The sequence below is a fragment of the Dermacentor albipictus genome, unplaced genomic scaffold (genome assembly GCF_038994185.2).
Source record: "Dermacentor albipictus isolate Rhodes 1998 colony unplaced genomic scaffold, USDA_Dalb.pri_finalv2 scaffold_12, whole genome shotgun sequence".
Classification (NCBI taxonomy): domain Eukaryota; kingdom Metazoa; phylum Arthropoda; class Arachnida; order Ixodida; family Ixodidae; genus Dermacentor; species Dermacentor albipictus.
The window spans coordinates 4,995,976-5,016,290 of record NW_027225566.1 but is presented as its reverse complement, the minus strand read 5'-3'; the positions used below and the strand labels follow the sequence as shown (position 1 = coordinate 5,016,290).

General features: G+C 48.4%; 2 protein-coding genes across 2 annotated transcripts; one reads left to right on the top strand and one right to left on the bottom strand.

Annotated features, from left to right (window-relative positions):
• Positions 1-1,650: 1,650 nt before the first annotated feature.
• LOC135914164 (myb-related transcription factor, partner of profilin-like) lies at positions 1,651-5,975 on the top strand. The gene is made up of 4 exons (XM_065446905.1): positions 1,651-1,921; positions 2,583-2,771; positions 3,962-4,197; positions 5,943-5,975. The coding sequence occupies exons 1-4, from the start codon at positions 1,651-1,653 to the stop codon at positions 5,973-5,975; spliced, it is 729 nt and encodes a 242-aa protein (XP_065302977.1).
• Positions 5,976-6,502: 527 nt separating this feature from the next.
• Positions 6,503-13,393, bottom strand: LOC135914165 (putative nuclease HARBI1). The gene is made up of 3 exons (XM_070528516.1): positions 12,815-13,393; positions 11,575-11,786; positions 6,503-6,524 (listed from the first exon to the last, which is right to left on the bottom strand). Exons 1-3 carry the CDS (start codon positions 13,391-13,393, stop codon positions 6,503-6,505), a joined length of 813 nt encoding a protein of 270 aa, XP_070384617.1.
• Positions 13,394-20,315: the final 6,922 nt, after the last annotated feature.

Genomic DNA, 20,315 nt, shown 5'->3' with positions numbered 1-20,315 from the left:
CAAAACGGCGGTGGTAGTAGCAAACGCCAGGCGTTGTAGTTGAGGTTTCATTTTGGGTGCCCGTGCGTCTTGATCTGATGGGACTACGGCTGCGTGGGCGACCAGATGTATGGCGATGTTCCGCTCCACAGATGATGCGTTCCAGGTGCTCACACAAGGAGTCGAGCGGAGATTGCATGGCAGAAGAGCAGGGAAGAGTTTGCAGAGCAGTTGTATTGTCACCCGGAGACGGTGACGTGGCTGCGATGGTTGGGGTGGCTACTTCCATGACTTTGTCGGTCAAAGTGGCAAGTCTGGTAAGGTCCCTGGTAGAGGCTGTCGCCAGGACCATCTGCACGTTAGCCGGGAGTCGTAAAAACAGTTCGCGGAACAGCATGTCGTCGATGGATCTCGAGTTGTTTCCGAGTAGCTGGCTCATTCGGCGAAGAAGTTGACTAGGGCGTCGGCCGCCGAGTTCTTCAGCGGGCAGAAACTGCCGGATGCGAGAACGCTGTGACGCTGCTGTGCGGTGTAGCAGTGCTGCCTTGAGATCGTCATAGGCGGCGGCAGACAATGGGGAGTTCAACAAATCTGCTACCTCGTCAATGGCGGCGGGCGAGAGCGCTGCGACGGCGTAATGGAACTTCGAGGCTTGAGACCGGATACCAGCGACTTGAAATTGCGCTTCGGGCTGAAGAAACCATGCCGAAGGATGCTGGTCCCAGTACTGTGGGAGGAGGACAGCGATGGCGGAACAGGAGGGCTCACCGCGTTCCTCGGAAGCGTTCTGGCCTTGAGCTCTCGTAGCGTTGGTCGGGTCCATGGTCGTTTCTACCACAGGAGCGTATGGCAGTATCACGTCCGGAGTCACCAAACTCCGGCGACGAGTGACCACGTAGACCTGTAAAGTCTCAGGCTCTCGCAGGAGAGGAAGAAGCGACACTCGATCTCTCAGAGTAGCATTCTTTTAATAATCTCCTTCGGAAAGCTAGCCCGTCCCGGAGCGTGCCAGCCACTCGAGCCTCCTGTAGACGCGAGCGTCTACGTCATCTCTCGTGCGAATGCCGATGCTGCTGACGCTCCGCTATCCCCCGTATTCACAAACCAAACTTAACGTATCGCGATAAGGTCACTTATGAAAGGACGAGAAAAGTATAAGTATAAGGAAAGAACAAGGTGCGTTTCGAAAACGCACCTTAACGCGCCATTAGTGTGCCTTATGAAAGGCACCCTTCACTCGTTAAGTGTTTTACCTGGGAGCGAGGCTAGAGAATTCTTTGCTACGAAATAGATACTTTGACGACGTTTAAAGTGCTTTTATTATAAGAAAGGAATAATGGCATGCACACAAGCATCTCTACATAAATAATGTATAAATGCTTGATAAAACTTGATGAAACGCTCGCCGTTTTTGGTGAGTCCGCCATTTACGTCTGGCCACCTTGGTCTAAACCACTCGACGCAGCGCACGTTTTTGTACCGTCTTCTCCAGATTGGTTTTGTCCGTGTTGTGTTTGTATTTCGTTCGTCCGTGTTGTTTTGCCTTGTTATTACTTCCTTCGCCTTTTCTTGCTTATTGATAATTAGCTGTGCATTATTTTACTCATTTTTTATCAGTTTAGTTGTTTAAATAGTCGTAGTATTATCTTTTTTTGGTAAACCGCGTTGAGAATGGAGCGGCGCAAAATTAACTTCACGGACGAAGAGCGTACCATCCTGATGGACCTGATGGAGAGGCACCGCGATGTGCTTGAGTGTAAATGGAGTGACGCGGTGTCGATCAACGCAAAGAAGAAGACCTGGGAAAAGTTGGCCGACGAATTTAACAGTCGGCACAACGTCCGTCCACGAACGTCCAAGCAATTAAAGAAGTGCTGGGACAATCTCAAAGAAATGTGGCGCCGTGCCAAAGCCGAAGACACGCGGAAGATATTCAAAACAGGTGAGCATTATTCCTCATGTGCCGAAATTTCTGCATCTTGCTTGTATATATATTTGATGAAAGCACGGGGAGCCATCGCTACAGCTGATTTCTAGCGCACTCTGCAACAGCTTGTGCGTGTGCATACGGAACAGTGGCGAGGACATAATAAATTCATCGCCAAAAATAACGTTGCAGTAAACTTGCTTGATCGTAACATGCAGGCAAACAAAGGATGTGCCTACGCATGTTTGTTTTCCACGACACACTTGCACGACCGGCAAATTTGCTCATGTTTTGGTTTCTTGAAGGCGTCGTTTGCTACCTCAAAGGACGTCTTGCTGTGAAAGAAACGCTACCTTATTTGTTTGCAAAGCGTGCTAATGCAGTCCTTGGGCGAACGCCATCGACTAGCTTTGTGTGTAGGCTTGTCGTGTGCTGTAATGAAATACCAGGGGCAAGGAAAACTTGGGCACAGTTGCAGTTCATTAGCATATGCCTGGTGCTATGTGCGTGTGAGCACGGCGACCTGTGTCTGTATTTCCTTTGTGCTCAGCTAGCAGGGCTCCAAAATGACTTAAGCTACATCATGATGTGTTCATATGTTTCTGCCAGTATTTTCGAAGCGGTGAAACTGAAGAGGTATCGTTATTTTGCTAACGTTGATATTTGCTTTTCAAAGGTGGTGGCGCCCCGGCAGGACGCCACATGAATGACGAGTTGCTCAGGGTCGGTGAAGTGGCAACTGACATGGCCACACGCCTTGTCAATCCATTTGACAGCGACTGCTCTGGCCCTGGCACAGAGCCGACGCCAGCTGTAGCAGCACTGCTGGCTTCGTCACAGCCGGGACGAAGCACTGATGCAGATGGTGAGTATGAGTTTATGTGCAATATTATATCTGGACTAATTATTTAGGAAACTAGATTTGCTAGTACAGAAAGGCACCAAATGAGGCATTGCAGGTGGCTAATGAACAACTCGTTCTGTATTACGCATTTGACACAGCAGTATTGCAAGAAACTAAGCTACTTTTTAATGTCGAAGTGCTGACATTACTTTTGGGCATCATGGTGATGAGGTTGGAGCAGTGCAGCAAGGGTTTTATTTATGGTTTGGTATAATGGACACTATAACGAGGAATGATGCAGTCATTGGTTTTGTCTCAAAGGCTTCCAAAACTGGTTTTTGCAGTTGCATTTGTGCACTATTTCATTGTTTTCATGTCAGTGTTGCAAACGGAAATCCCTTATTTTTTTACAGTGGAGTGGTTACATCGCCAAAGTTGTACGTGTGCAATGTACAGTACACATGGATCGATATGCTCTTGCACTGTCTGGATCCAGAGGAGATGTCATAATGTTATCTGCTCTGAACATACGAGAGGCACCATGTCTTGTGGAGATAACTGTAAATTGACCATGTTGTGTCGTGTACTCGATATATGATTAGCTGTGTATGTTCATGGGTGCCTATGCTGTGTGTTTGTGGTCATACATGTGTTTCATTTGTTGCCACATGCGTGTGGCATAGCAGGTAGACTTGCTATTGGGCAAACCTCTCCAGCGTTTCCAAAGCGCCTCTTTTTCCCATGCAATAGTGCCCATAATTTCCTGTTTATTATGTACCGTCAACAAGCAATATACACAGAAAGCCACCCTGTGATGCAAATAACTGTCAGCATAGACACCATTGGTTTAGTTATTTTCATGGCCCATGAAACAGAGAATGAGTCCTAATATGAGGATGAGCGGCTTGTATGCAAAAGTTTGAATGCAACCGCATAGTTATTACTGTCACCGTTTCATTCAACCTGCTTCAGCTGGATGCACCAGCAGGAACATGCTGTATTGTTGTGTGCTCACGGGCTTACATTGTGTCAAGTTCTTTAGTATGTCCTAATAGTAAGTACAGTGCAGTATTTTGTTCAACATCGGTGCATTATGTAGCAAGGCAAAAATGTCTGTATAGCTCACAGCGCACTCGTAAAAGTGGATTGTAAAAGGTACAAGCACTGTGGAAACGACACTAATGTCAACTCTGATTGCAATAACTTTGCAGATGCCGACATGGAGTATGATGACTCCTGGCAGTGGGACATTGAAAACCAGGACGAAGCAGCGGCTTCGCAGTGTGCAGCGCCACCAGATGCTGAAACTGCTCAGCTTGTACCAGAGCCAGCATCACCCCTAGCTACATGCCCACCAGCTCCAGCACCGCCAGCTGCTGTGCCGCCAGTGCCGACAGCCCGCCGGCGGATAAACGCAAGCCGGTCATCCTGCACAAGGGATGATGCTGTGAGGAGCGAACTTGGCGCTCGGCTTGCTTCAATCACAAAAGATGCTCAAAGAAAAAGGAAAGAGCACTGGCTCAAGATGAAGCTAACTCGTGAAGACCATGCACTTCGCATGGAACTCGCTCGTGAGGATCACAAGGATAGACTTCAGAAAAGGCAGGCAGAACATGCACAAATAATGGAAAATCTTAAAGCAAAGAAGGCCCTTATTGACTTAAAAATGAAGGTTCTGCAAAAACAGAATGAGTGAGGCAGAAGAAAAAGTTTTCGTATATGATCATACGCCGTATTTACTCGCATAATCACACTTCTTTGTAAAAAAAAATTGGTGCAAATCCAGGGGTGCGATCATTGTACGAGTTAAATTTCCCACGAAAAGAAACTTTTTTTGATCCCGCATTTGCAGCACGGGGACAAGCAGGCGGCTGCCGTTGTCAGTGTGGGACGCCGAAACAAAAATGACGGCCGGCGGAGCAAGCCGAACGCGCTGAACGCGATTATTTTTCTTCTTGTGAGTACATTACGCGCATTGAAACGGTTTCTTCCGTATCAGTAATGAATAATGTTAATATCGGCACGTTTGCGACATAGCCATGTCCACTTTGAGGGGACAGAAACAGAGATGGGCACGCTTAGCTGCCAGTGACACAGAAACACATAGCGGGCATGCTGTGGAAACTGCGACATATGTCTTCACTGTTATCCTAATATGGCACGTTTCCACTAAGGGTGGGCGAATATCTTAGCTGCGTTACAAGCATGGGCGTATGAATAGGGTACATTTCTAACTTATCAGCGTAAACGTGGCCACTATTGTTGCCGCCCGCGATTTGTTGCGTGCCCACGAGTGCAGACGAGAGGAATCAAAAGGCACCCTTTATGTTGTTGCTGTTGACCAAATCCATTATGATGCCTACAAATAAAGCCGAGGCAAGCTTGGTTGTAGTTTTTTTTTTCATGGAAGTGCAGAAAGTGATCGCATCTGCTTAAGAATGTTCGGTGCATGCAGACCTCTTGGTATGTTTTCAAGAATCGTTTGCGTAGCATTCGACCGAAGGTAAGTGCGATCATCATTAGCTAGACTTGGCACACGACATATCGCTGCGACAAGTTCAGGGTGCGGTCATTACACAGGAAAGAAAAAGTTGAATTTGGTCGACAAAATTCAGGGGTGCGATCATTATGCGAGTGCAATCATTATGCGAGTAAATACGGTATGTCTTGTAATATATGTTTCGTGTATATCAAAGTACATGGGCATTGTGCAATTCTGCCACCATCAGAATGTATCAGCTACCGCAGCTTGGGTCAAACATGTAACCTCGAGCTCAGCAGCCCAACATATAGCCTCTGCATTAGTGCCAGTTTGCCTACATTGTAGCTGAAAATTAAATTAAATTCTGGGGCTTTACGTGCCAAAACCACAATCTGATTACGAGGCACGCCGTAGTGGGCCACTCCGGGAATATGGACCACCTGGGGTTCTTTAACGTGCGCCTAAGTACATGGGTGTTTTCAGATTTTGTACATTGTAGTTTTGTACTCTTTCTCTCTCTCTCTTGTGATCCTCACACTGTATTTGCAGCATCAACAAATGAATAGATTGAAAAATGGCAGTTGTAGACGTTGGTGCCTTTCACAGCCATTCAGAAATGGTAAACTTCATGTGAAGCTCAAGGTCATCACGGGTAAACTTCATGGATTTTAGGCCCTGTAATTGCTCATTGCGCCATCCTCTGCACGCAGGTAGACAAGGGTAGACAGCTGCCCAACATATAGCCTCTGCATTAGTGCCAGTTTGCCTACATTGTAGCTGAAAATTAAATTAAATTCTGGGGCTTTACATGCCAAAACCACAATCTGATTACGAGGCACGCCGTAGTGGGCCACTCCGGGAATATGGACCACCTGGGGTTCTTTAACGTGCGCCTAAGTACATGGGTGTTTTCAGATTTTGTACATTGTAGCTTTGTACTCTTTCTCCCTCTCTCTTGTGATCCTCACACTCTATTTGCAGCATCAACAAATGAATATATTGAAAAATGGCAGTTGTAGACGTTGGTGCCTTTCACAGCCATTCAGAAATGGTAAACTTCATGTGAACCTCATGGTCATCACGGGTAAACTTCATGGATTTTAGGCACTGTAATTGCTCATTGCGCCATCCTCTGCACGCAGGCAGACAAGGGTAGACAGCTGGCTAGACGCCTTGAAAAGCACATGTGTATGTTTTGACTAGTGTTCCACGTGCCTTGCCTTGTCAGACTTCTCAAAAAGTCAACACATTTTTCAAGGCATTTGGCCAGTCATCCACCCTCATCCGACCACCTGCAAAAGGCAGATTGAGCAAGTACAGGCCCTTACACAATTCATCTAATTCATATCTGTTTGACACATTGTTTGTTGCATGTTTTTGAAAGAGGCTTCAACAAGAAGCATTCTGCCGAGGGATGAAAGCGGCATCTAGATGTAGTTCATGTAACACGTCACGGCAAAATCTTCTGCTACATAGAGCTTGACACATACATGAATCTCAATGCAGCAGAAGCCACCATGTCGAGAAATATGTGAAACAAGAATGAGTACTGTTTATTTCATTCTGTGCAGAGCATGCTGATAACATTTCTGTTGTGCTATGTGCACGAATGTTCAAACAATCACATTTTTAATGCTAGTCTCCTGAGAAACACAGGCATGATGTTTTGTACCATCAATTTCAAAGGCTCTGTATGCGATAACCATGTCTCACTCCGTTGAATCCATTGGACAAGACAACTTATCGCTGAAATGTTCTAGTGTGGAATTTTAATGTCATTGCACATGTAAAAAACAAAGCAACGTTAGGTAGCTCCTGCTCCTGGCCTTGAATTCGTAACAGCCAAAGTGCATAGGATCACTTTGTGGGGAAGCAGCATATTTAAAAGTTGTAAACAGTCTTGAATTTGCCAACGGTTAGGTGCTATTGATGGAGATTGTTGAAAAGGCATACGACAACTAGCAAAGCTGTGTTGCTGATGATAATCGGTGCACAACTGCCAACTGCATATTAAAGGGAAGCTGAAGAGTGCCGACTTCAATAAGACGCTCATATACGGATGCGGGAACCTTATAAACCATGCAGGTAAAATTTGGAGGGGGGGGGGGACTTTTCACTTAAGAGTGACGTAATTGTCGGCTAAAATTGCGCTGTCGCTCCACCCCCCCGTCAATAACTGCGCGCTGACGATGTCAGCGGAGACGGGAAACCGCGGCATGGTGACGTCAACACTGGTGTTCCGTTCCTTCGCAGTCAACGCGACCATGCCTGACCGTGCTTGTTTCTGCGTGCGTCGCGTCATAATCTGCTTCGCTCGACCCTGCATTCCTTTGTTTGTATGTAGAGCGGTAGTCAACGTGCGCAGCATCAATTGAAGTGGTGGGCCAATCATGCCGGCGTTCTGTGCAGCCTACGCTTGCACGAACACCAGTGGCCGCGACAATGTTGTCTGCTGTGAAGCGAAATAAATTCAAGCGCTCGAGAACAACAGTGCTTGGAAAACAGTGATGGCAGAAAAACCTATTAAAAGTGAAGTGTGTTTACAATGGCATTGCTGATCTGCCAAAAAAGCTTTTGCATTCATGAACACATGCAAAGAAATAGTAACAAATCACAGTCGACGACTGATTTCTCGGATGCCTAATTTTTTGGACATGCTTGATTTTTCGGACTTTTTCCCAGCCCCAGGACATACCTCATAAAGTCAATGTATTATGTGGCTTAAAATTTCAGACACTCTAGGGAGGGCTGTTCGATTTTTTGGACTTTCCAAGCGTCAGCCGGGCCAACTGCCGCGCATCTTGAGCTGTGTCGCTGCCATCTTGTTTGTTTATATTTTCATCCTGTAGTTTCGAAACCGGTGCCGGTCTTGCATGGTGGTTCCTCTGCTACTCGGACGCTGGGTTGAGGCTATATGCTAGCAGCTTCCGCAACAGCTTCACTGCCGTAACGCAATGCTTTTTTTCCCTTTGTTCCTTCGATTGCCTGTTTGTGTTTGCAGGGTGTTGACAAGCTTAGCAGTAGCAAGCTACTGTGGCTCGCATTTGACTGAATCGGCTTCAGTGCTTCAAGACGCTGTTTACGGAACTTTATTTTTTCGTACAACGTGGCAGCACTCAACAAAGTCGGTGTGACAACTTCCCGACGACTGCGCTGTGTGTACTGCTTAGCCAAGCATGCTAATTCACAATGGAGAAGAAATCTATGTTGTCGGCCTCGAGAATTCCGATGAATTGAGGCAAGTACGCCACAATGCCGATGGCGAAGAAAGTGGCAATCATCAAGTTCGTCGAAGGTGGCCGATCACAGGCAGATGTCGCAAAAGAGTTTAAAATTTCCAAACATACTCTTTCGGACTACATGAAAAACAAGCAAAAGATTTTGGAGGCAGCGGGAAAGTCTACTGGGTGTTGGCAGAAAAATGTAAGCCAAGGCACCTATCGAAAGCTCGAGGAGGCCCTTCTTGTTTGGCTGAAGTCAACAGTGGCAAGCAAATCCGTCTCCGGTCCCCTCCTCAAACAGAAAGCCGAGACGATGGCACTTCAGATGAGCATTGAGGGATTTAAGGTCAGCGATCGCTGGCTGAAACTTCAAAAAGCGTGCTGATCTCAATTTTATGAAACTGTGTGGCGAAAGTGCAGCTGTTGACCTGAGCGTTGTTGCGGACTACCGCTGTGAAAAGCTGCAGTCGTTCTTACGGGAGTACTCGCCAGACGACATATTCAATTGCGGCGAGACCGGACTTTTTTTTTAAAGCTTATGCCAGAGAAGACCCTTTCCATGGTGGAAAACACAGTAAGGAACGAGTTACTGTTTTGGTAGGCAGCAATATGTCGGGGACAGAAAAACTGCCAATGCTCATCATCGGCAAGTCGAAAGCTCCGAGGTGCTTTAAAGGTGTAAAGTACCTGTCTGTCTTGTATGAGGCGAACAAGAAGGCATGGATAATACAGCAGGTTTTTGAAAGCTATGTGAGAAAACTAGATCATAAATTTGATCTAGAAGGCCGCAAAGTTTTGTTGTTTGTCGACAACTGGGCTGCACACGGGCACATAAACAACTTGCGTAGTTTCAGTGGAACGAAAGTCTGTGGGAGATATCGAGAAAAAAAATCATTTTTTTCTCTCTCTCGAAGTCTGTGTGAGTCGAGTTCTTACCCCCAAACACGACAAGTATCCTACAGCCGATCAACCAAGGCGTGATACGTAACCTGAAGGTGAAGTATCGGTCACGCTTGCTTTCGTGTGTGGCGTTGTGCCTCGACAGTGGAAAAGCCTACTCTGTTGATTTGTTTGGAGCACTCAGCATGCTCGCTGATGCGTGGAAGTCGGTGGCCACCCACAACGCTGCGAAACTGCTTCCACCACGCGGGATTTGTGTTGAATGGAAACTCGGCTTTCTTGGACGAGGATAGTGTCGTCGAGCAGCTGTCTGGCAGTGAGCACCTCATCGACAACTTTCGCACTGCAGGCGTCAAAATTCCCTCGACCATTTCGTTTTCGGAGTTCACGGACGTGGACAGCGAGTTGGAACTGTGCGCCGGGCTCACGGATGAATAAATCATTCGCCAAGTGCTTGCAAAGTCCGAGAGCGACGATGACTCGCATGCAGCAGCGCAGTCGACCTAAGCTTAGCTGATGCAAGCGGTCGCAACTCTTTCGTCGGCTTATGGCGACACGACAGCTCTTGCCAAAATTCAGGCGGACCTGCTTGCACGCAAGCGAAGCATGGTTCAGAAGATCAATCACTTTTTCCAGCCTCTGACTCAATAGTAAGCAATAAATTGAGTTTTTGGGGGGCACATTTGTTTTTTCGGACTGCCTGATTTTTCTGACATTTTCGCGGTCCCTTGAGCGTCCAAAAAACCTGTCGTCAACTGTACCAAGTGCAGGTTAGCTTGATACATGTTATGGGCGTGCAGCACGTGTGCTACAGCCAGCCCTGCAGTTTGGCCTACGTAGTTACTGTATATGGCCACAGAATGAGTGAGAGGATGACTTGCTGCTAGCAGGCTTTCTAAATGCAGCGCGAGAAGGTCGGGGCAACGAACACACATAGACGGGACGGGTGCAGATAGACAGATGGTAACTGGTCTTGGAAGACGGTATGAATACATAAAGTCACCCAAACCTGGATTTTGATTTACTGCTAGCTCCTTCGTGTTAGCACGCTGAATGGAAGGTGCATGTTTATCTCCCACCCTTGATGCCAGTTTCGTCGCAAAGCACCATGAATTTTCTATTCGCACATGTGTTGTGAAACAGCCTGCATGCAGCTACCATAACACAGTGCAAGTTTAAAGTATGCATGTGTTGGAAAGCTGGCGCACGCCAGGACGCTGCACTCCCCCTTCTCTCGCGGACAGAGAGAAACGGACCGTCCGGTTACGAGTAGCGTGCGTATGCTGCGCTGATGAAGTTCACTACACATGCTACAAGAGCCGGGAAACTTTTCCCCCGTTTAAACCGTCTGCGTAGATTGCCGATAGATTTGGGGCAGCACAAAAAGAGCGCATCCCCGCTTACGTTCCATGAGGAGGCATGCAAGAACATAACACTACAGTTGTTTGCCCGGAAATGAACGTACTGAATCGCTGAATGCACCACCAGTTCAACCTACCTACCTGCCTATTTTTGTCCTTTTTAATTAAAGAGTAATCTAAAGTGAATGCGGAGTTTATATAGATTTACGAGAAATAATCGGCAATAATACGAGCACGGGTTCTAAACCCACTGGAATCTTGTACTGCGGTCTGTGGCTGTCCATTCGGAAATGTTGGTGCAGGTTGGTGAACACTGGGTGCAGTGAGGGGCTGTACATCGGGAGGGCATGGGTCACGCAGAATTCTGCTGAGGTTGTGAAGCGCCGCACATGCAGTGATAACTACAAGTGTAGTGTTTGTTTGAACTTGCAGCTTCATCTGAAGGCACGGAAACCTCCTCTTCCATATGCCGAACACACGTTCCACACTGTTTCGTGTTTTTGCTTGTGACTTGTTGTACCTGAAAAAAATAGCTGCTATATTTTTTCTTTGCCGTGAAAACATTACCAGAAAGAGAGGCGATCAATTGCTCTTGATGTAATATGAACAGTGCTTTGTCTTTCTTTCTTTGATGCATTTTGCCTTTCGGCGATGATCTTTTGAAATGAATTGCGGGAACATTATTAAAAATGAGCAAATAAAAAGTGTTTCAATTCTGTGTTGGCTTTTGTCTAGTCTTGTACGTTCAAATATGTTGCTTTGCATGCAAGAAGCTTTTCGACCATTTTTGCAGGACACTTTCTTCTTCAAAATAATTCTGATAATCTGCAGCACTGCCTCATAGAAATTAGCTAGCTTGCCTGTACTCTGGGCTGCCTTGGTCAGGATCCTTGAGTGGAGTCATGAGGTATGGCCTGCAGGCATAGCCCATATCTCCGAGAAGAATCCCGGGGACGACACCAGTCTCGTAGAGCACTCTTGCACGGCTGCTGTCGAAAATTCTGCTATCATGGGCAGACCCTGGCCAGCTGGCCACTACATCATAAAATTGTAGGTCAGGGCCCATGATGCCCTGCAAAACAGCAACTTTCATTAATAAGGGCGGTAGGTATCCAAAATGTACTTGCACATAGAGAAAATTCTGTACAGGTAAGCATTTTATGGTGGCGTCACATTCATAACCGACAGACTGGTTGACTTTTTTTGTCATTAGTTAAGTATGAGCATTACTGTAAAGCCCCACAGTAATGGTTATATTGATTGTGCAAAATGCGCGAATACACTTGTTGAAACCAGAGTGGTAAAACAAAAGCGGGTGCTCCAATAATCCTGTTCTCGTAATAGTGTAGCTCTGTGATAGAGTTATGCAGTGGAATCTGATTACATGATCATGTTCGATACGAATTTTTGAGTCGTCCCGGCCCACGTACATTAGCTTAACAACGTGCTAAATTTCAGATTTTGCGAACCGCTTGTAACGCGCTTGGTGATCCGAAGAGCCGAGTCTTCGTGTGATCTGCGGTACGTGCGAGCGTGAATAATTAACGAACGCGTGCAGCGTGAATAATTAACGAACGCGTGCATATGCTTCCCCAAATTTCATGACGCAATCTTCGCCGCATAACAGCACTGTATTCTGACAAAGTTGACTTTAGCAATTATATGTACCCTTGCCGAATTTTCAGGCGTGCTTGTTCTCATTACATTCCGTTACATTGAGGTTAATAACCTACTGATATTTTTTTATGTCCCTAAAAATACACACACAATCGAGATTATACTGGGTGAAAACATAAAGGGTTATATACTGGCGGCGCTGTGATTTCATCGGAACGACGCTGAGGAAAACGTTGCCGGTTCAAAGTGCTGGTCACGGCACTTGCATTTTAATGAGGGGCAAAACGTTGGTGCAGATTCGGGTTAGCAAATTCGAAACATCGACAACTGTCGTTGCACAGATGTACACTGGCGGTGTGAAACCGCGGCGTAAATGATTCTGGTGGTTTACTTGGTGTTATGTCTGTTACATACAGAGTCGTACTACCAGCGGCATTCTGTACCGCTTCTGTTAGCGTTTCGGTATTTGAAATGGGCACTCACTTGAACATTTATCGAAAAGTATCCTTTTCGGTTGCGATAAACCTCGGCGTGGTCACCACCAGGGCTCTTAATCGGCACATGGGTGCAGTCAATGCACCCGCTGACACCGGGAAACGTTCCTAACTTATAAAATTCGCTCATCACACCGCTCACTTCTGCAGCGGCAGGGAATTTCACAAGCGCAGTGAACAGGCTTCTCGCGATCATGGTAGATACGCGCTCGATGACCCGGGAGACCGTCGGCTGCGAAACATTTACGAGGTCCCCGGTCACAATTTGAAATGTGCCTGCTCCATAGAACCGCAGTGTTATAAGGAGCTGCAGGAGAGGCGGCACAGGGAACCCACGTCCGTCGGTGTGTTCCCGCAGAGGCAGCATTGCGAGCAGCTGCTGCACGGCACTTTTGCTGAAGCGGAATCGGCACAAAAACGCGTCGTCGTTGTAAAGCTCCATCGGATTTAAACGATCCCTGACTACTCGACGCGGCGGCGATGCGTATTCGAAGGCTGCTCCAGTCGATATTTCTTCGTGGCGATCCAGGTAGCCCACAAACTCCTCGAAGTCGTCCATCGCCGCCATTTTGTTTGTATACAAGGGAGCGTTAAGGTAGGTCAGAGGTTACCTTAACCGAGCCTTACTTATCATGACCATAAGTACGAGAAAAGTTCTGCGATAAGTACAAGGTTGGTTCTTGAAACGCGTTAAGGGCTGTTCACTGACTTAAGTCATAAGCATAAGTATAAGTTTGGTTTGTGAATACGGCGGTATGATCACTGTACTTTAGCCTACCTGCAAGGAGCTTTATCGGACCAGTCCAACAAACGGGCGGTAGCTCGGAACAGTACGCAGGGAGAACAAGATGATGGTGTTCGAGCGCCGATCTCGTGCCCTCCGCTCTTGATGATGATCGGGGTGTCATTCTCTTCCTTTCTTCATTACAATTGCCCCCGTCGAGAAAGGTGGAGCCATCCTGGCGATCTAACAGGTGGGGACAAGAGGGTCGAAGTACGGCTTGAGGTGGTCTACGTAGACAACATCACGTCCACGTCGACGACGGTCGCCTTGCAGCGTAAAAGGTTCAATGACGTAGTTTACGCGGGAAGTCCGCTCCACGACGCGGTAGGGGCCATGATAATTTGGGAGTAGTTTGGACGACAAGTCAGGGGTGCAGGGTGGTACAAGCAGCCACACAATTGCTCCAGAAGCGAATGTTGCGGCAGGAGAGTGATTATCATCGCGGGCGTTTTTCTGGCGTTGTTGATCGGCTGTAGTAAAGCGCTTGGCTAGCTGTCAGCAATCTTCAGCGTAACGGGCGGCTTCTGACACGGGTGTGCACTCTGAGGCACCTGGTGCGAATGGCAGCAACGTGTAGATAGTGTGCGTCGGCTGGGTACCGTACAGAAGGAAGAAGGGGGAAAACCCGGTCGTGACTTGCGTAGCGGTGTTATACACGTATGTCGCAAATGGAAGAACCAGGTCCCAGCCTGATTGATCAGATGCAACATTTGTCGCAAGCATGTCGCCCAGTGTCCGATTAAAACGCTCAGTGAGACCGTTCGTCTGAGGGTGGTAGGCAGTACACGTCCGATGTACAATGTTGCACCGGTGGAGAAGTGCTTGAATTACATCGGAGAGAAATACGCGGTCATGGTCACTCAGGAGTTCGCGAGGAGGACCGTGTCAAAGGACAAAACGCATGAGGATGAAAAAGGCGATGTCCTGTGCTGTCGCCGTGGGAAGAGCACCGGTTTCGGCGTATCGTGAAGGTGGTCGACAGCAATGATAGCCCATTGGTTTTCCGCCGCAGTCAAAGGTATAGGTCCATAAAGGTCAATTACAACGCGGTCCAATGGGCGGTCTGGGCAAGGAAGGGGCAGTAATGAACCGGCGGCAGGATGCGGTGGTTTTTTTCGCCGCTGACACTCGTGGCAGCCGCGAATGAACTTGCGGACAAAGCGAAACATTCCGCGCCAGTAGTATCTTTTCCGTAAGCGTTCATAGGTCTTGAAGACACCGCCGTGAGCACACTGCGGGTCGGAGTGAAAGGAAGCGCAGATTGTAGAGCGCAGCGTTCGGTGGATAACTAGGAGCCACTTCCTACCATCTGGCGAGTAGTAGGCCATCACGGATGCTGAAGTGCGAAGCTTGGCATCGCAGTGTTCGAGTGGTCGAAAGGGTGGGTGCCTCGGATAAAACGTCAAGAAGCGAAGCGATCAAGGGATCGTGGCGCTGTGCAGAGGAAATGGTGGCGACATCAAGAGCTGACAATGGGTGGTCTATAGTGGATATGGACGCAGTTTCGGCTGATAGTGGTGACGGCGACAGTGTATCAGCATTGGCATGCTTGCATCCGGAACGATGTATAACGTGGATGTCAAACTCTTGACGTCGAACAGCTCAGCGGGCAAGGCGACCGGACGGATCCTTCAACGAAGACAACCAACATAATGCATGATGGTCCACAACTACATCTATTGTGCGGTCATATAAGTAAGGGCGGAACTTGAGAAATGCCCAGACTATTGCCAAGCATTCTTTCTCGGTGACGCTATGGTTTGACTCAGCCTTGGTGAGCGTTCTGCTGCCGTATGCGACAACGTACTCTGCGAACCCAGGCTTTCGTTGTGCGAGAACAGCACTGAGGTCGACGCCGATGGCGTCTGTGTGCACCTCAGTTGCAGCCGTAGGATCGTAGTGGCGCAGTATAGGTGGTGACGTCAAGAGACGGCGAAGGGTGGAGAAGACTTGGTCACACTCAGAAGACCATGAAGAGATTGGAGGCGCTGCTCAAAAGTTGGGTCAAAGGCGCAATCGTAGAGGCGAAGTTGCGCACAAACCGACGAAAGTAGGAACATAACCCTATGAAGCTTCGTAACTGCTTTAGTGTCGTCGGTTTTGGTAAGTCGGCCACGGCACGTAGTTTAGCTGAGTCCGGAAGCATACCAGCCTTTGATAAGACGTGACCGAGAATCGTAAGCTTTCGTGCAGTAAAGAGGCAATTCTTGAGATTTAGTTGCAGCTGAGCGATCTTCCGACACGTCAGGACATGGTTGAGGCATTCGAGATGGGTTGCGAAATCTGGCGCAAAGACAATAATGTCGTCGGGATAGCAGAGGCAAATGTGCCACTTCAAACCCCGCAGAACCGAGTCCATTATGCGCTCGAAGGTGAAAAGTGCATTGCACAGGCCGAAGGGCATGACATTGAATTTATATAAACCGTCAGACGTGACGAAGGCTGTTTTTGAATGGTCGGCCTCTGCTAAAGGCACCTGCCAATAGCCGGAACGCTTATCTAACGCAGAAAAAGAACTCGTCACCTTGTAGGCAATCAAGCGCATCGTCAATTCTGGGTAAAGGGTACACGCCTTTTTTGAGTCTCCTTGTTTAGGCGCCAGTAATCCACTCAGAAGCGAATCGACCCATCCTTTCTTTAACGAGAACCACAGAGGATGCCCGCGGACTTTGTGAAGGGCGAATAACGGCGCGTTTAAGCATATCGTCAACCAGGTCGGTAATAACTTGACGTTCCGCGATGGAGACACGCTAACGGCGTTGTCGCACTGGCGAGTTGGAGCCGGTGTTGATGTAGTGAACTATGGTAGATGTTCGGCCAAGGGCACGGTGGGCAACATCGAAAGAGTCACGGAACTGGTAGAGCAGCTGGAGAAGAGCAGAGGGTTGAAATGGCGACAGTCCGTCTGCGATCAAGGAATCGAATAGGTCGGCAGCTGGTACATCAGAAGGATTAAGAGAACTGACGACATCGAAGTCGCGTCGAGCTGAATCTTGCTGCACGGAAAAAAATTTGGCCGATATCAATGGATTGCACGCATCCAAGGGATTCATCTTTAAGCAGTTTGATGGGATACGGAAGAGGATTTGTGAGGCAGAGAGCGCTTGTTCCATTCGAAATAGAGAGGGTCGAATAAGGCAAAAGAAGTGGCTTCCGACTTAGAAGGAGGCGTGATGGTTGAAAGAATGCAGCTTCATCACATATGCTGTTGCAGAACACGGGGAGCAAAACAGCTGCTGTCGGCGGAATTTCTTGTTTTTTGTTACGACTATGTTGTGTGCGGCTTGATGAGCGGGATTGTAGGACTGGTTACAGAATGGGAAGAGCTCAAGTTCATCTCTGGCACAATCAATAACGGTGTGATTATATGATAGAAAGGCCCATCCAAGTATGATGTCGTGCGAGCAGGATGAAAAGGTGATAAACTCAAACTCAACAATGTGGTGCTCTTTAGCGATAATAAGTCGAGCAGTGCGGGCAGCTATAGGCCGAACAGGGTCTCCATTCGCTGTATGTAAAGGCATCATCTCATGAGGCGTGGTCCCCTTCCGAAGCTTGCGGCAAAATGTGGCGTCTATAGCAGAAACAGCAGCACCGGTATCAACAAGAACATATGCACGGGTGCCTTGTACAAAAACTTCGACAATATTCGAGGGTAAATTTCGAGGACTTGAGCATTTCGACAGCGCAGTTCTTGCCTCACAAACTGTGAGGGCTAGTTTCCCTCATTTTGAGGGGCTGGTCGACGGCGCATGGGCGACAAGGAGCGGCGATGGGGTGAAGGTGAGCGACGAGACGTGGGTCGCGGATAGTCACGTGAAGACGTGCTCGTTTGGGGACCCGGACATTCATAACGATAGCGGGGACGATCCATGTAGTTCGGTGAACGGGCGCCTGAGTATCCTGGCGCGCGACGGTGGCAGAATCGGGCGATATGACTAGGGCCACCGCATGCAAAACAGATCGGCGGTTGTCGCGCGTTCGCCAGGGATTTGCATTGATGGGAGGAGCCCATGTCACTGACGGCTGAACCGGGGATGCATCATACGACACACCATGGGGTGTGAGGGCTGTTGAAGCTGCTGCCACTTTGCTACCTCAGCGTAGCTAAGAGGCGCGGCGACAGGTTGCTGCTGAATGGGCACCAGCATGGCGTCAGAAATCTGTTCTTGAATGACGTGTCGAAGCACGGGAGCCAACAGGATTGGCCGCTGCAGTTGCTTCTGCTGTGGGAGCTCCTGACGCTGAGCAAACGGCAGGAGAGACAACTGACGGGCCACCTCCTCACACACAAATTCTTTCATTTGTGCGAGTAGGTATGACTGGTCAGGCATGATGTCCAGTGCAGCGAGTGGTTGATTATACGTCTGAGATGAACGTCGGGTGAGAGCCCGATGCCTTCTCAATTCGTCATAGCTGTGGTACAGAGCTACAACTTAAGAGACAGTGCAAGGAGACTTCGCAAAAAGCATTTGAAAGACATCGTCATTGACGCCCTTTATAATAGGCTGTGTTTTGGCACTTTCGCTCGTTCAGGCATCGGCGCGCCTGCAGAGATCGATTATGTCCTCAATATAGGCGGTAAATGTTTCATTCGGTTCCTGTGCCCGTGTGCGCAGCCGTTGCTCGGCGCGTAACTTCCGCACGGCCGGACGACCGAAAAGGGCAGATATTGCCTCCGTGAAAGCGGACCAGTTCTGAAATTCCAATTCGTGGTTCGTATACCACAGCTTCACCATGCCAGCCAGGTAAAAGTTCGCGGTACTCAACTTAGCAGTGTCATCCCACTTGTTGGGTCCGCTAACTTTTTCGTAGGACGAGAGCCAGTCCTCGACGTCGTGGTCTTCCGTACCCGAAAATACCAGGGGGTCTCGCTGGCGAACCAGGCCGGGGCAAACGGCGGCCGGGAAAGGTGGCGGTGGTTGGGCTGCGTCAGCTTTGCATGGTCGAGTGCAACGTGCGGGATCGGAGTTCCAGGGTGTCGGCGATGTGTGTACCAAATGTAAGGAGGTTTAATGGATGAGTCCAACAAACGGGCGGTAGCTCGGAACAGTACGCAGGGAGAACAAGATGGTGGTGTTCGAGCGCCGATCTCGTGCCCTCCGCTCTTGATGATGATCGGGATGTCATTCTCTTCCTTTCTTCATTACATACCTAACACTTCTACACCCTGCGCCATGCTAGGATCGGCAGAAAGTATGAAATCAGTTTCATTTCACGTTTCACCATTAAAGCTTTTCCAGGTCCACTATTTGTTGCTACGCTTCCAGAAATGTGTGTTGTTTATTCGCAGCTTATTCCTTTCCGCGAATTCTACCCAAAACTCTCTAGTGTTTCTAGAATCGACGCCGTACTAGCCAATTGCTTGTTTATCAGCCTGCTTGTTCACACTTTTGTATTGAGATCGCTCATTACTACAGCATACTGAGTTTGCACTTTCCTCATCCTTAATTCAACATCTTCATAAAATTGATCTACTTCATCATCATCTTGATTGGATGTTGAGCGTAGGCTTTTACTACCTTTAATCTATACCTCCCATTCAGCTTTATTACGACTGCCGCTACCGCCTCATTTATGCTGTAGGATTCGTCAATGTTGCCCGCTATGTCCTTATGGATTAAGAATACTACTCCGTACTGCTTCTTATCTGGAAGTCCTCTATAGCAGTGGACGTGGCCATTAGTCAGCATTGTATAAGTATGGTGACTAGAAGGGGGCAGTGTAAGGGGCGGCGTATTCCCGCCGTGCGTATAAGAGGCACGATTAGCGGCGAAATTTCTCGGCGCCTCTAGAGGCGCTGAAGCGCGCTGGTGTTCAAGGACAAGCCGCAGCGCAGCCCTTCCCAGTGTAGCGTCAGCGAGGTCTGTCGAGCAAGCGTAGGCATGTAGACCGCGGTTTTAGCACGTCAGTGGTGATCACTTAGGTGCTGGGAAGAGTCGCACATGTGCCACCATGATTATTTTTAGGTGCCTAGAGCGTGATATTGTGCTGTTGCTGCGTCATGTGTTATGCATTCGATAACGCGGTGTGCACTGATGGCGTCGAAAGCGCAAACATGTTTTGTACCCGGTTGCAGAAACTGGTACCGAACTTGCGAAGCCAAGGCTTCTCTTTTCAGACCGCCTACGGCGCAGCCCGGCGTGAATTGTGGCCGTGAAACGTTAAACCTGCTAACAGAGTGTGTCGTTCGCGAACCGCACTTCAAATTGAAGTACATCTAAATGGCCTTTCGGCATGTGATAAATGGGGAAGTAGTCGAGAGAGAGAGAGAGAGAGAGAAAGCAAGGACAGGAGAGGCAGGGAGGTCAACCAGGAGAGCATCCGGTTTGCTACCCTACACTGGGGGTGGGGAAGGGGAATAATAAAAGGAAAAAGGGAGAGAGTGAGACTCAGTGCATGTGGGCGGGTCACTATGCCCAGGGACAATATAAACGGTCTCTTAAGCCGGTGCACTTCAAGTACTGCCCTAATGCACGAGTCGCTTTTCTTGCCAGTGATGAGTGTGGCCGCGGTCCGAGTATCTTTGACTCGGTGAACGGTCTTAAGTCCAGTCACTGCAAAGTTTCACGCAGAGAGAGGCGTTGTACATCGTAGCGGGGGAAGGTACACAATAAGTGCCCGATGGTCTCCACACACCCACAGGAATCGCACATCGGGCTCTCGGCCATTCCCAAAAGATAGGATTAAGAGTTCGTGAACGGTA

Excerpts from the sequence above, each read along its gene's own strand:
- LOC135914165 (XM_070528516.1), bottom strand. The coding sequence starts at position 13,393 with ATGGCGGCGATGGACGACTTCGAGGAGTTTGTGGGCTACCTGGATCGC. Across the intron at positions 11,787-12,814 it reads ACTTTTCGATAAATGTTCAA|GGCATCATGGGCCCTGACCT; the intron begins GTGAGTGCCCAT and ends GCTGTTTTGCAG. Across the intron at positions 6,525-11,574 it reads CAAGGCAGCCCAGAGTACAG|GTGGTCGGATGAGGGTGGAT; the intron begins GCAAGCTAGCTA and ends TGCCTTTTGCAG.
- LOC135914164 (XM_065446905.1), top strand. The coding sequence starts at position 1,651 with ATGGAGCGGCGCAAAATTAACTTCACGGACGAAGAGCGTACCATCCTG. Across the intron at positions 1,922-2,582 it reads GCGGAAGATATTCAAAACAG|GTGGTGGCGCCCCGGCAGGA; the intron begins GTGAGCATTATT and ends TGCTTTTCAAAG. Across the intron at positions 2,772-3,961 it reads ACGAAGCACTGATGCAGATG|ATGCCGACATGGAGTATGAT; the intron begins GTGAGTATGAGT and ends ATAACTTTGCAG.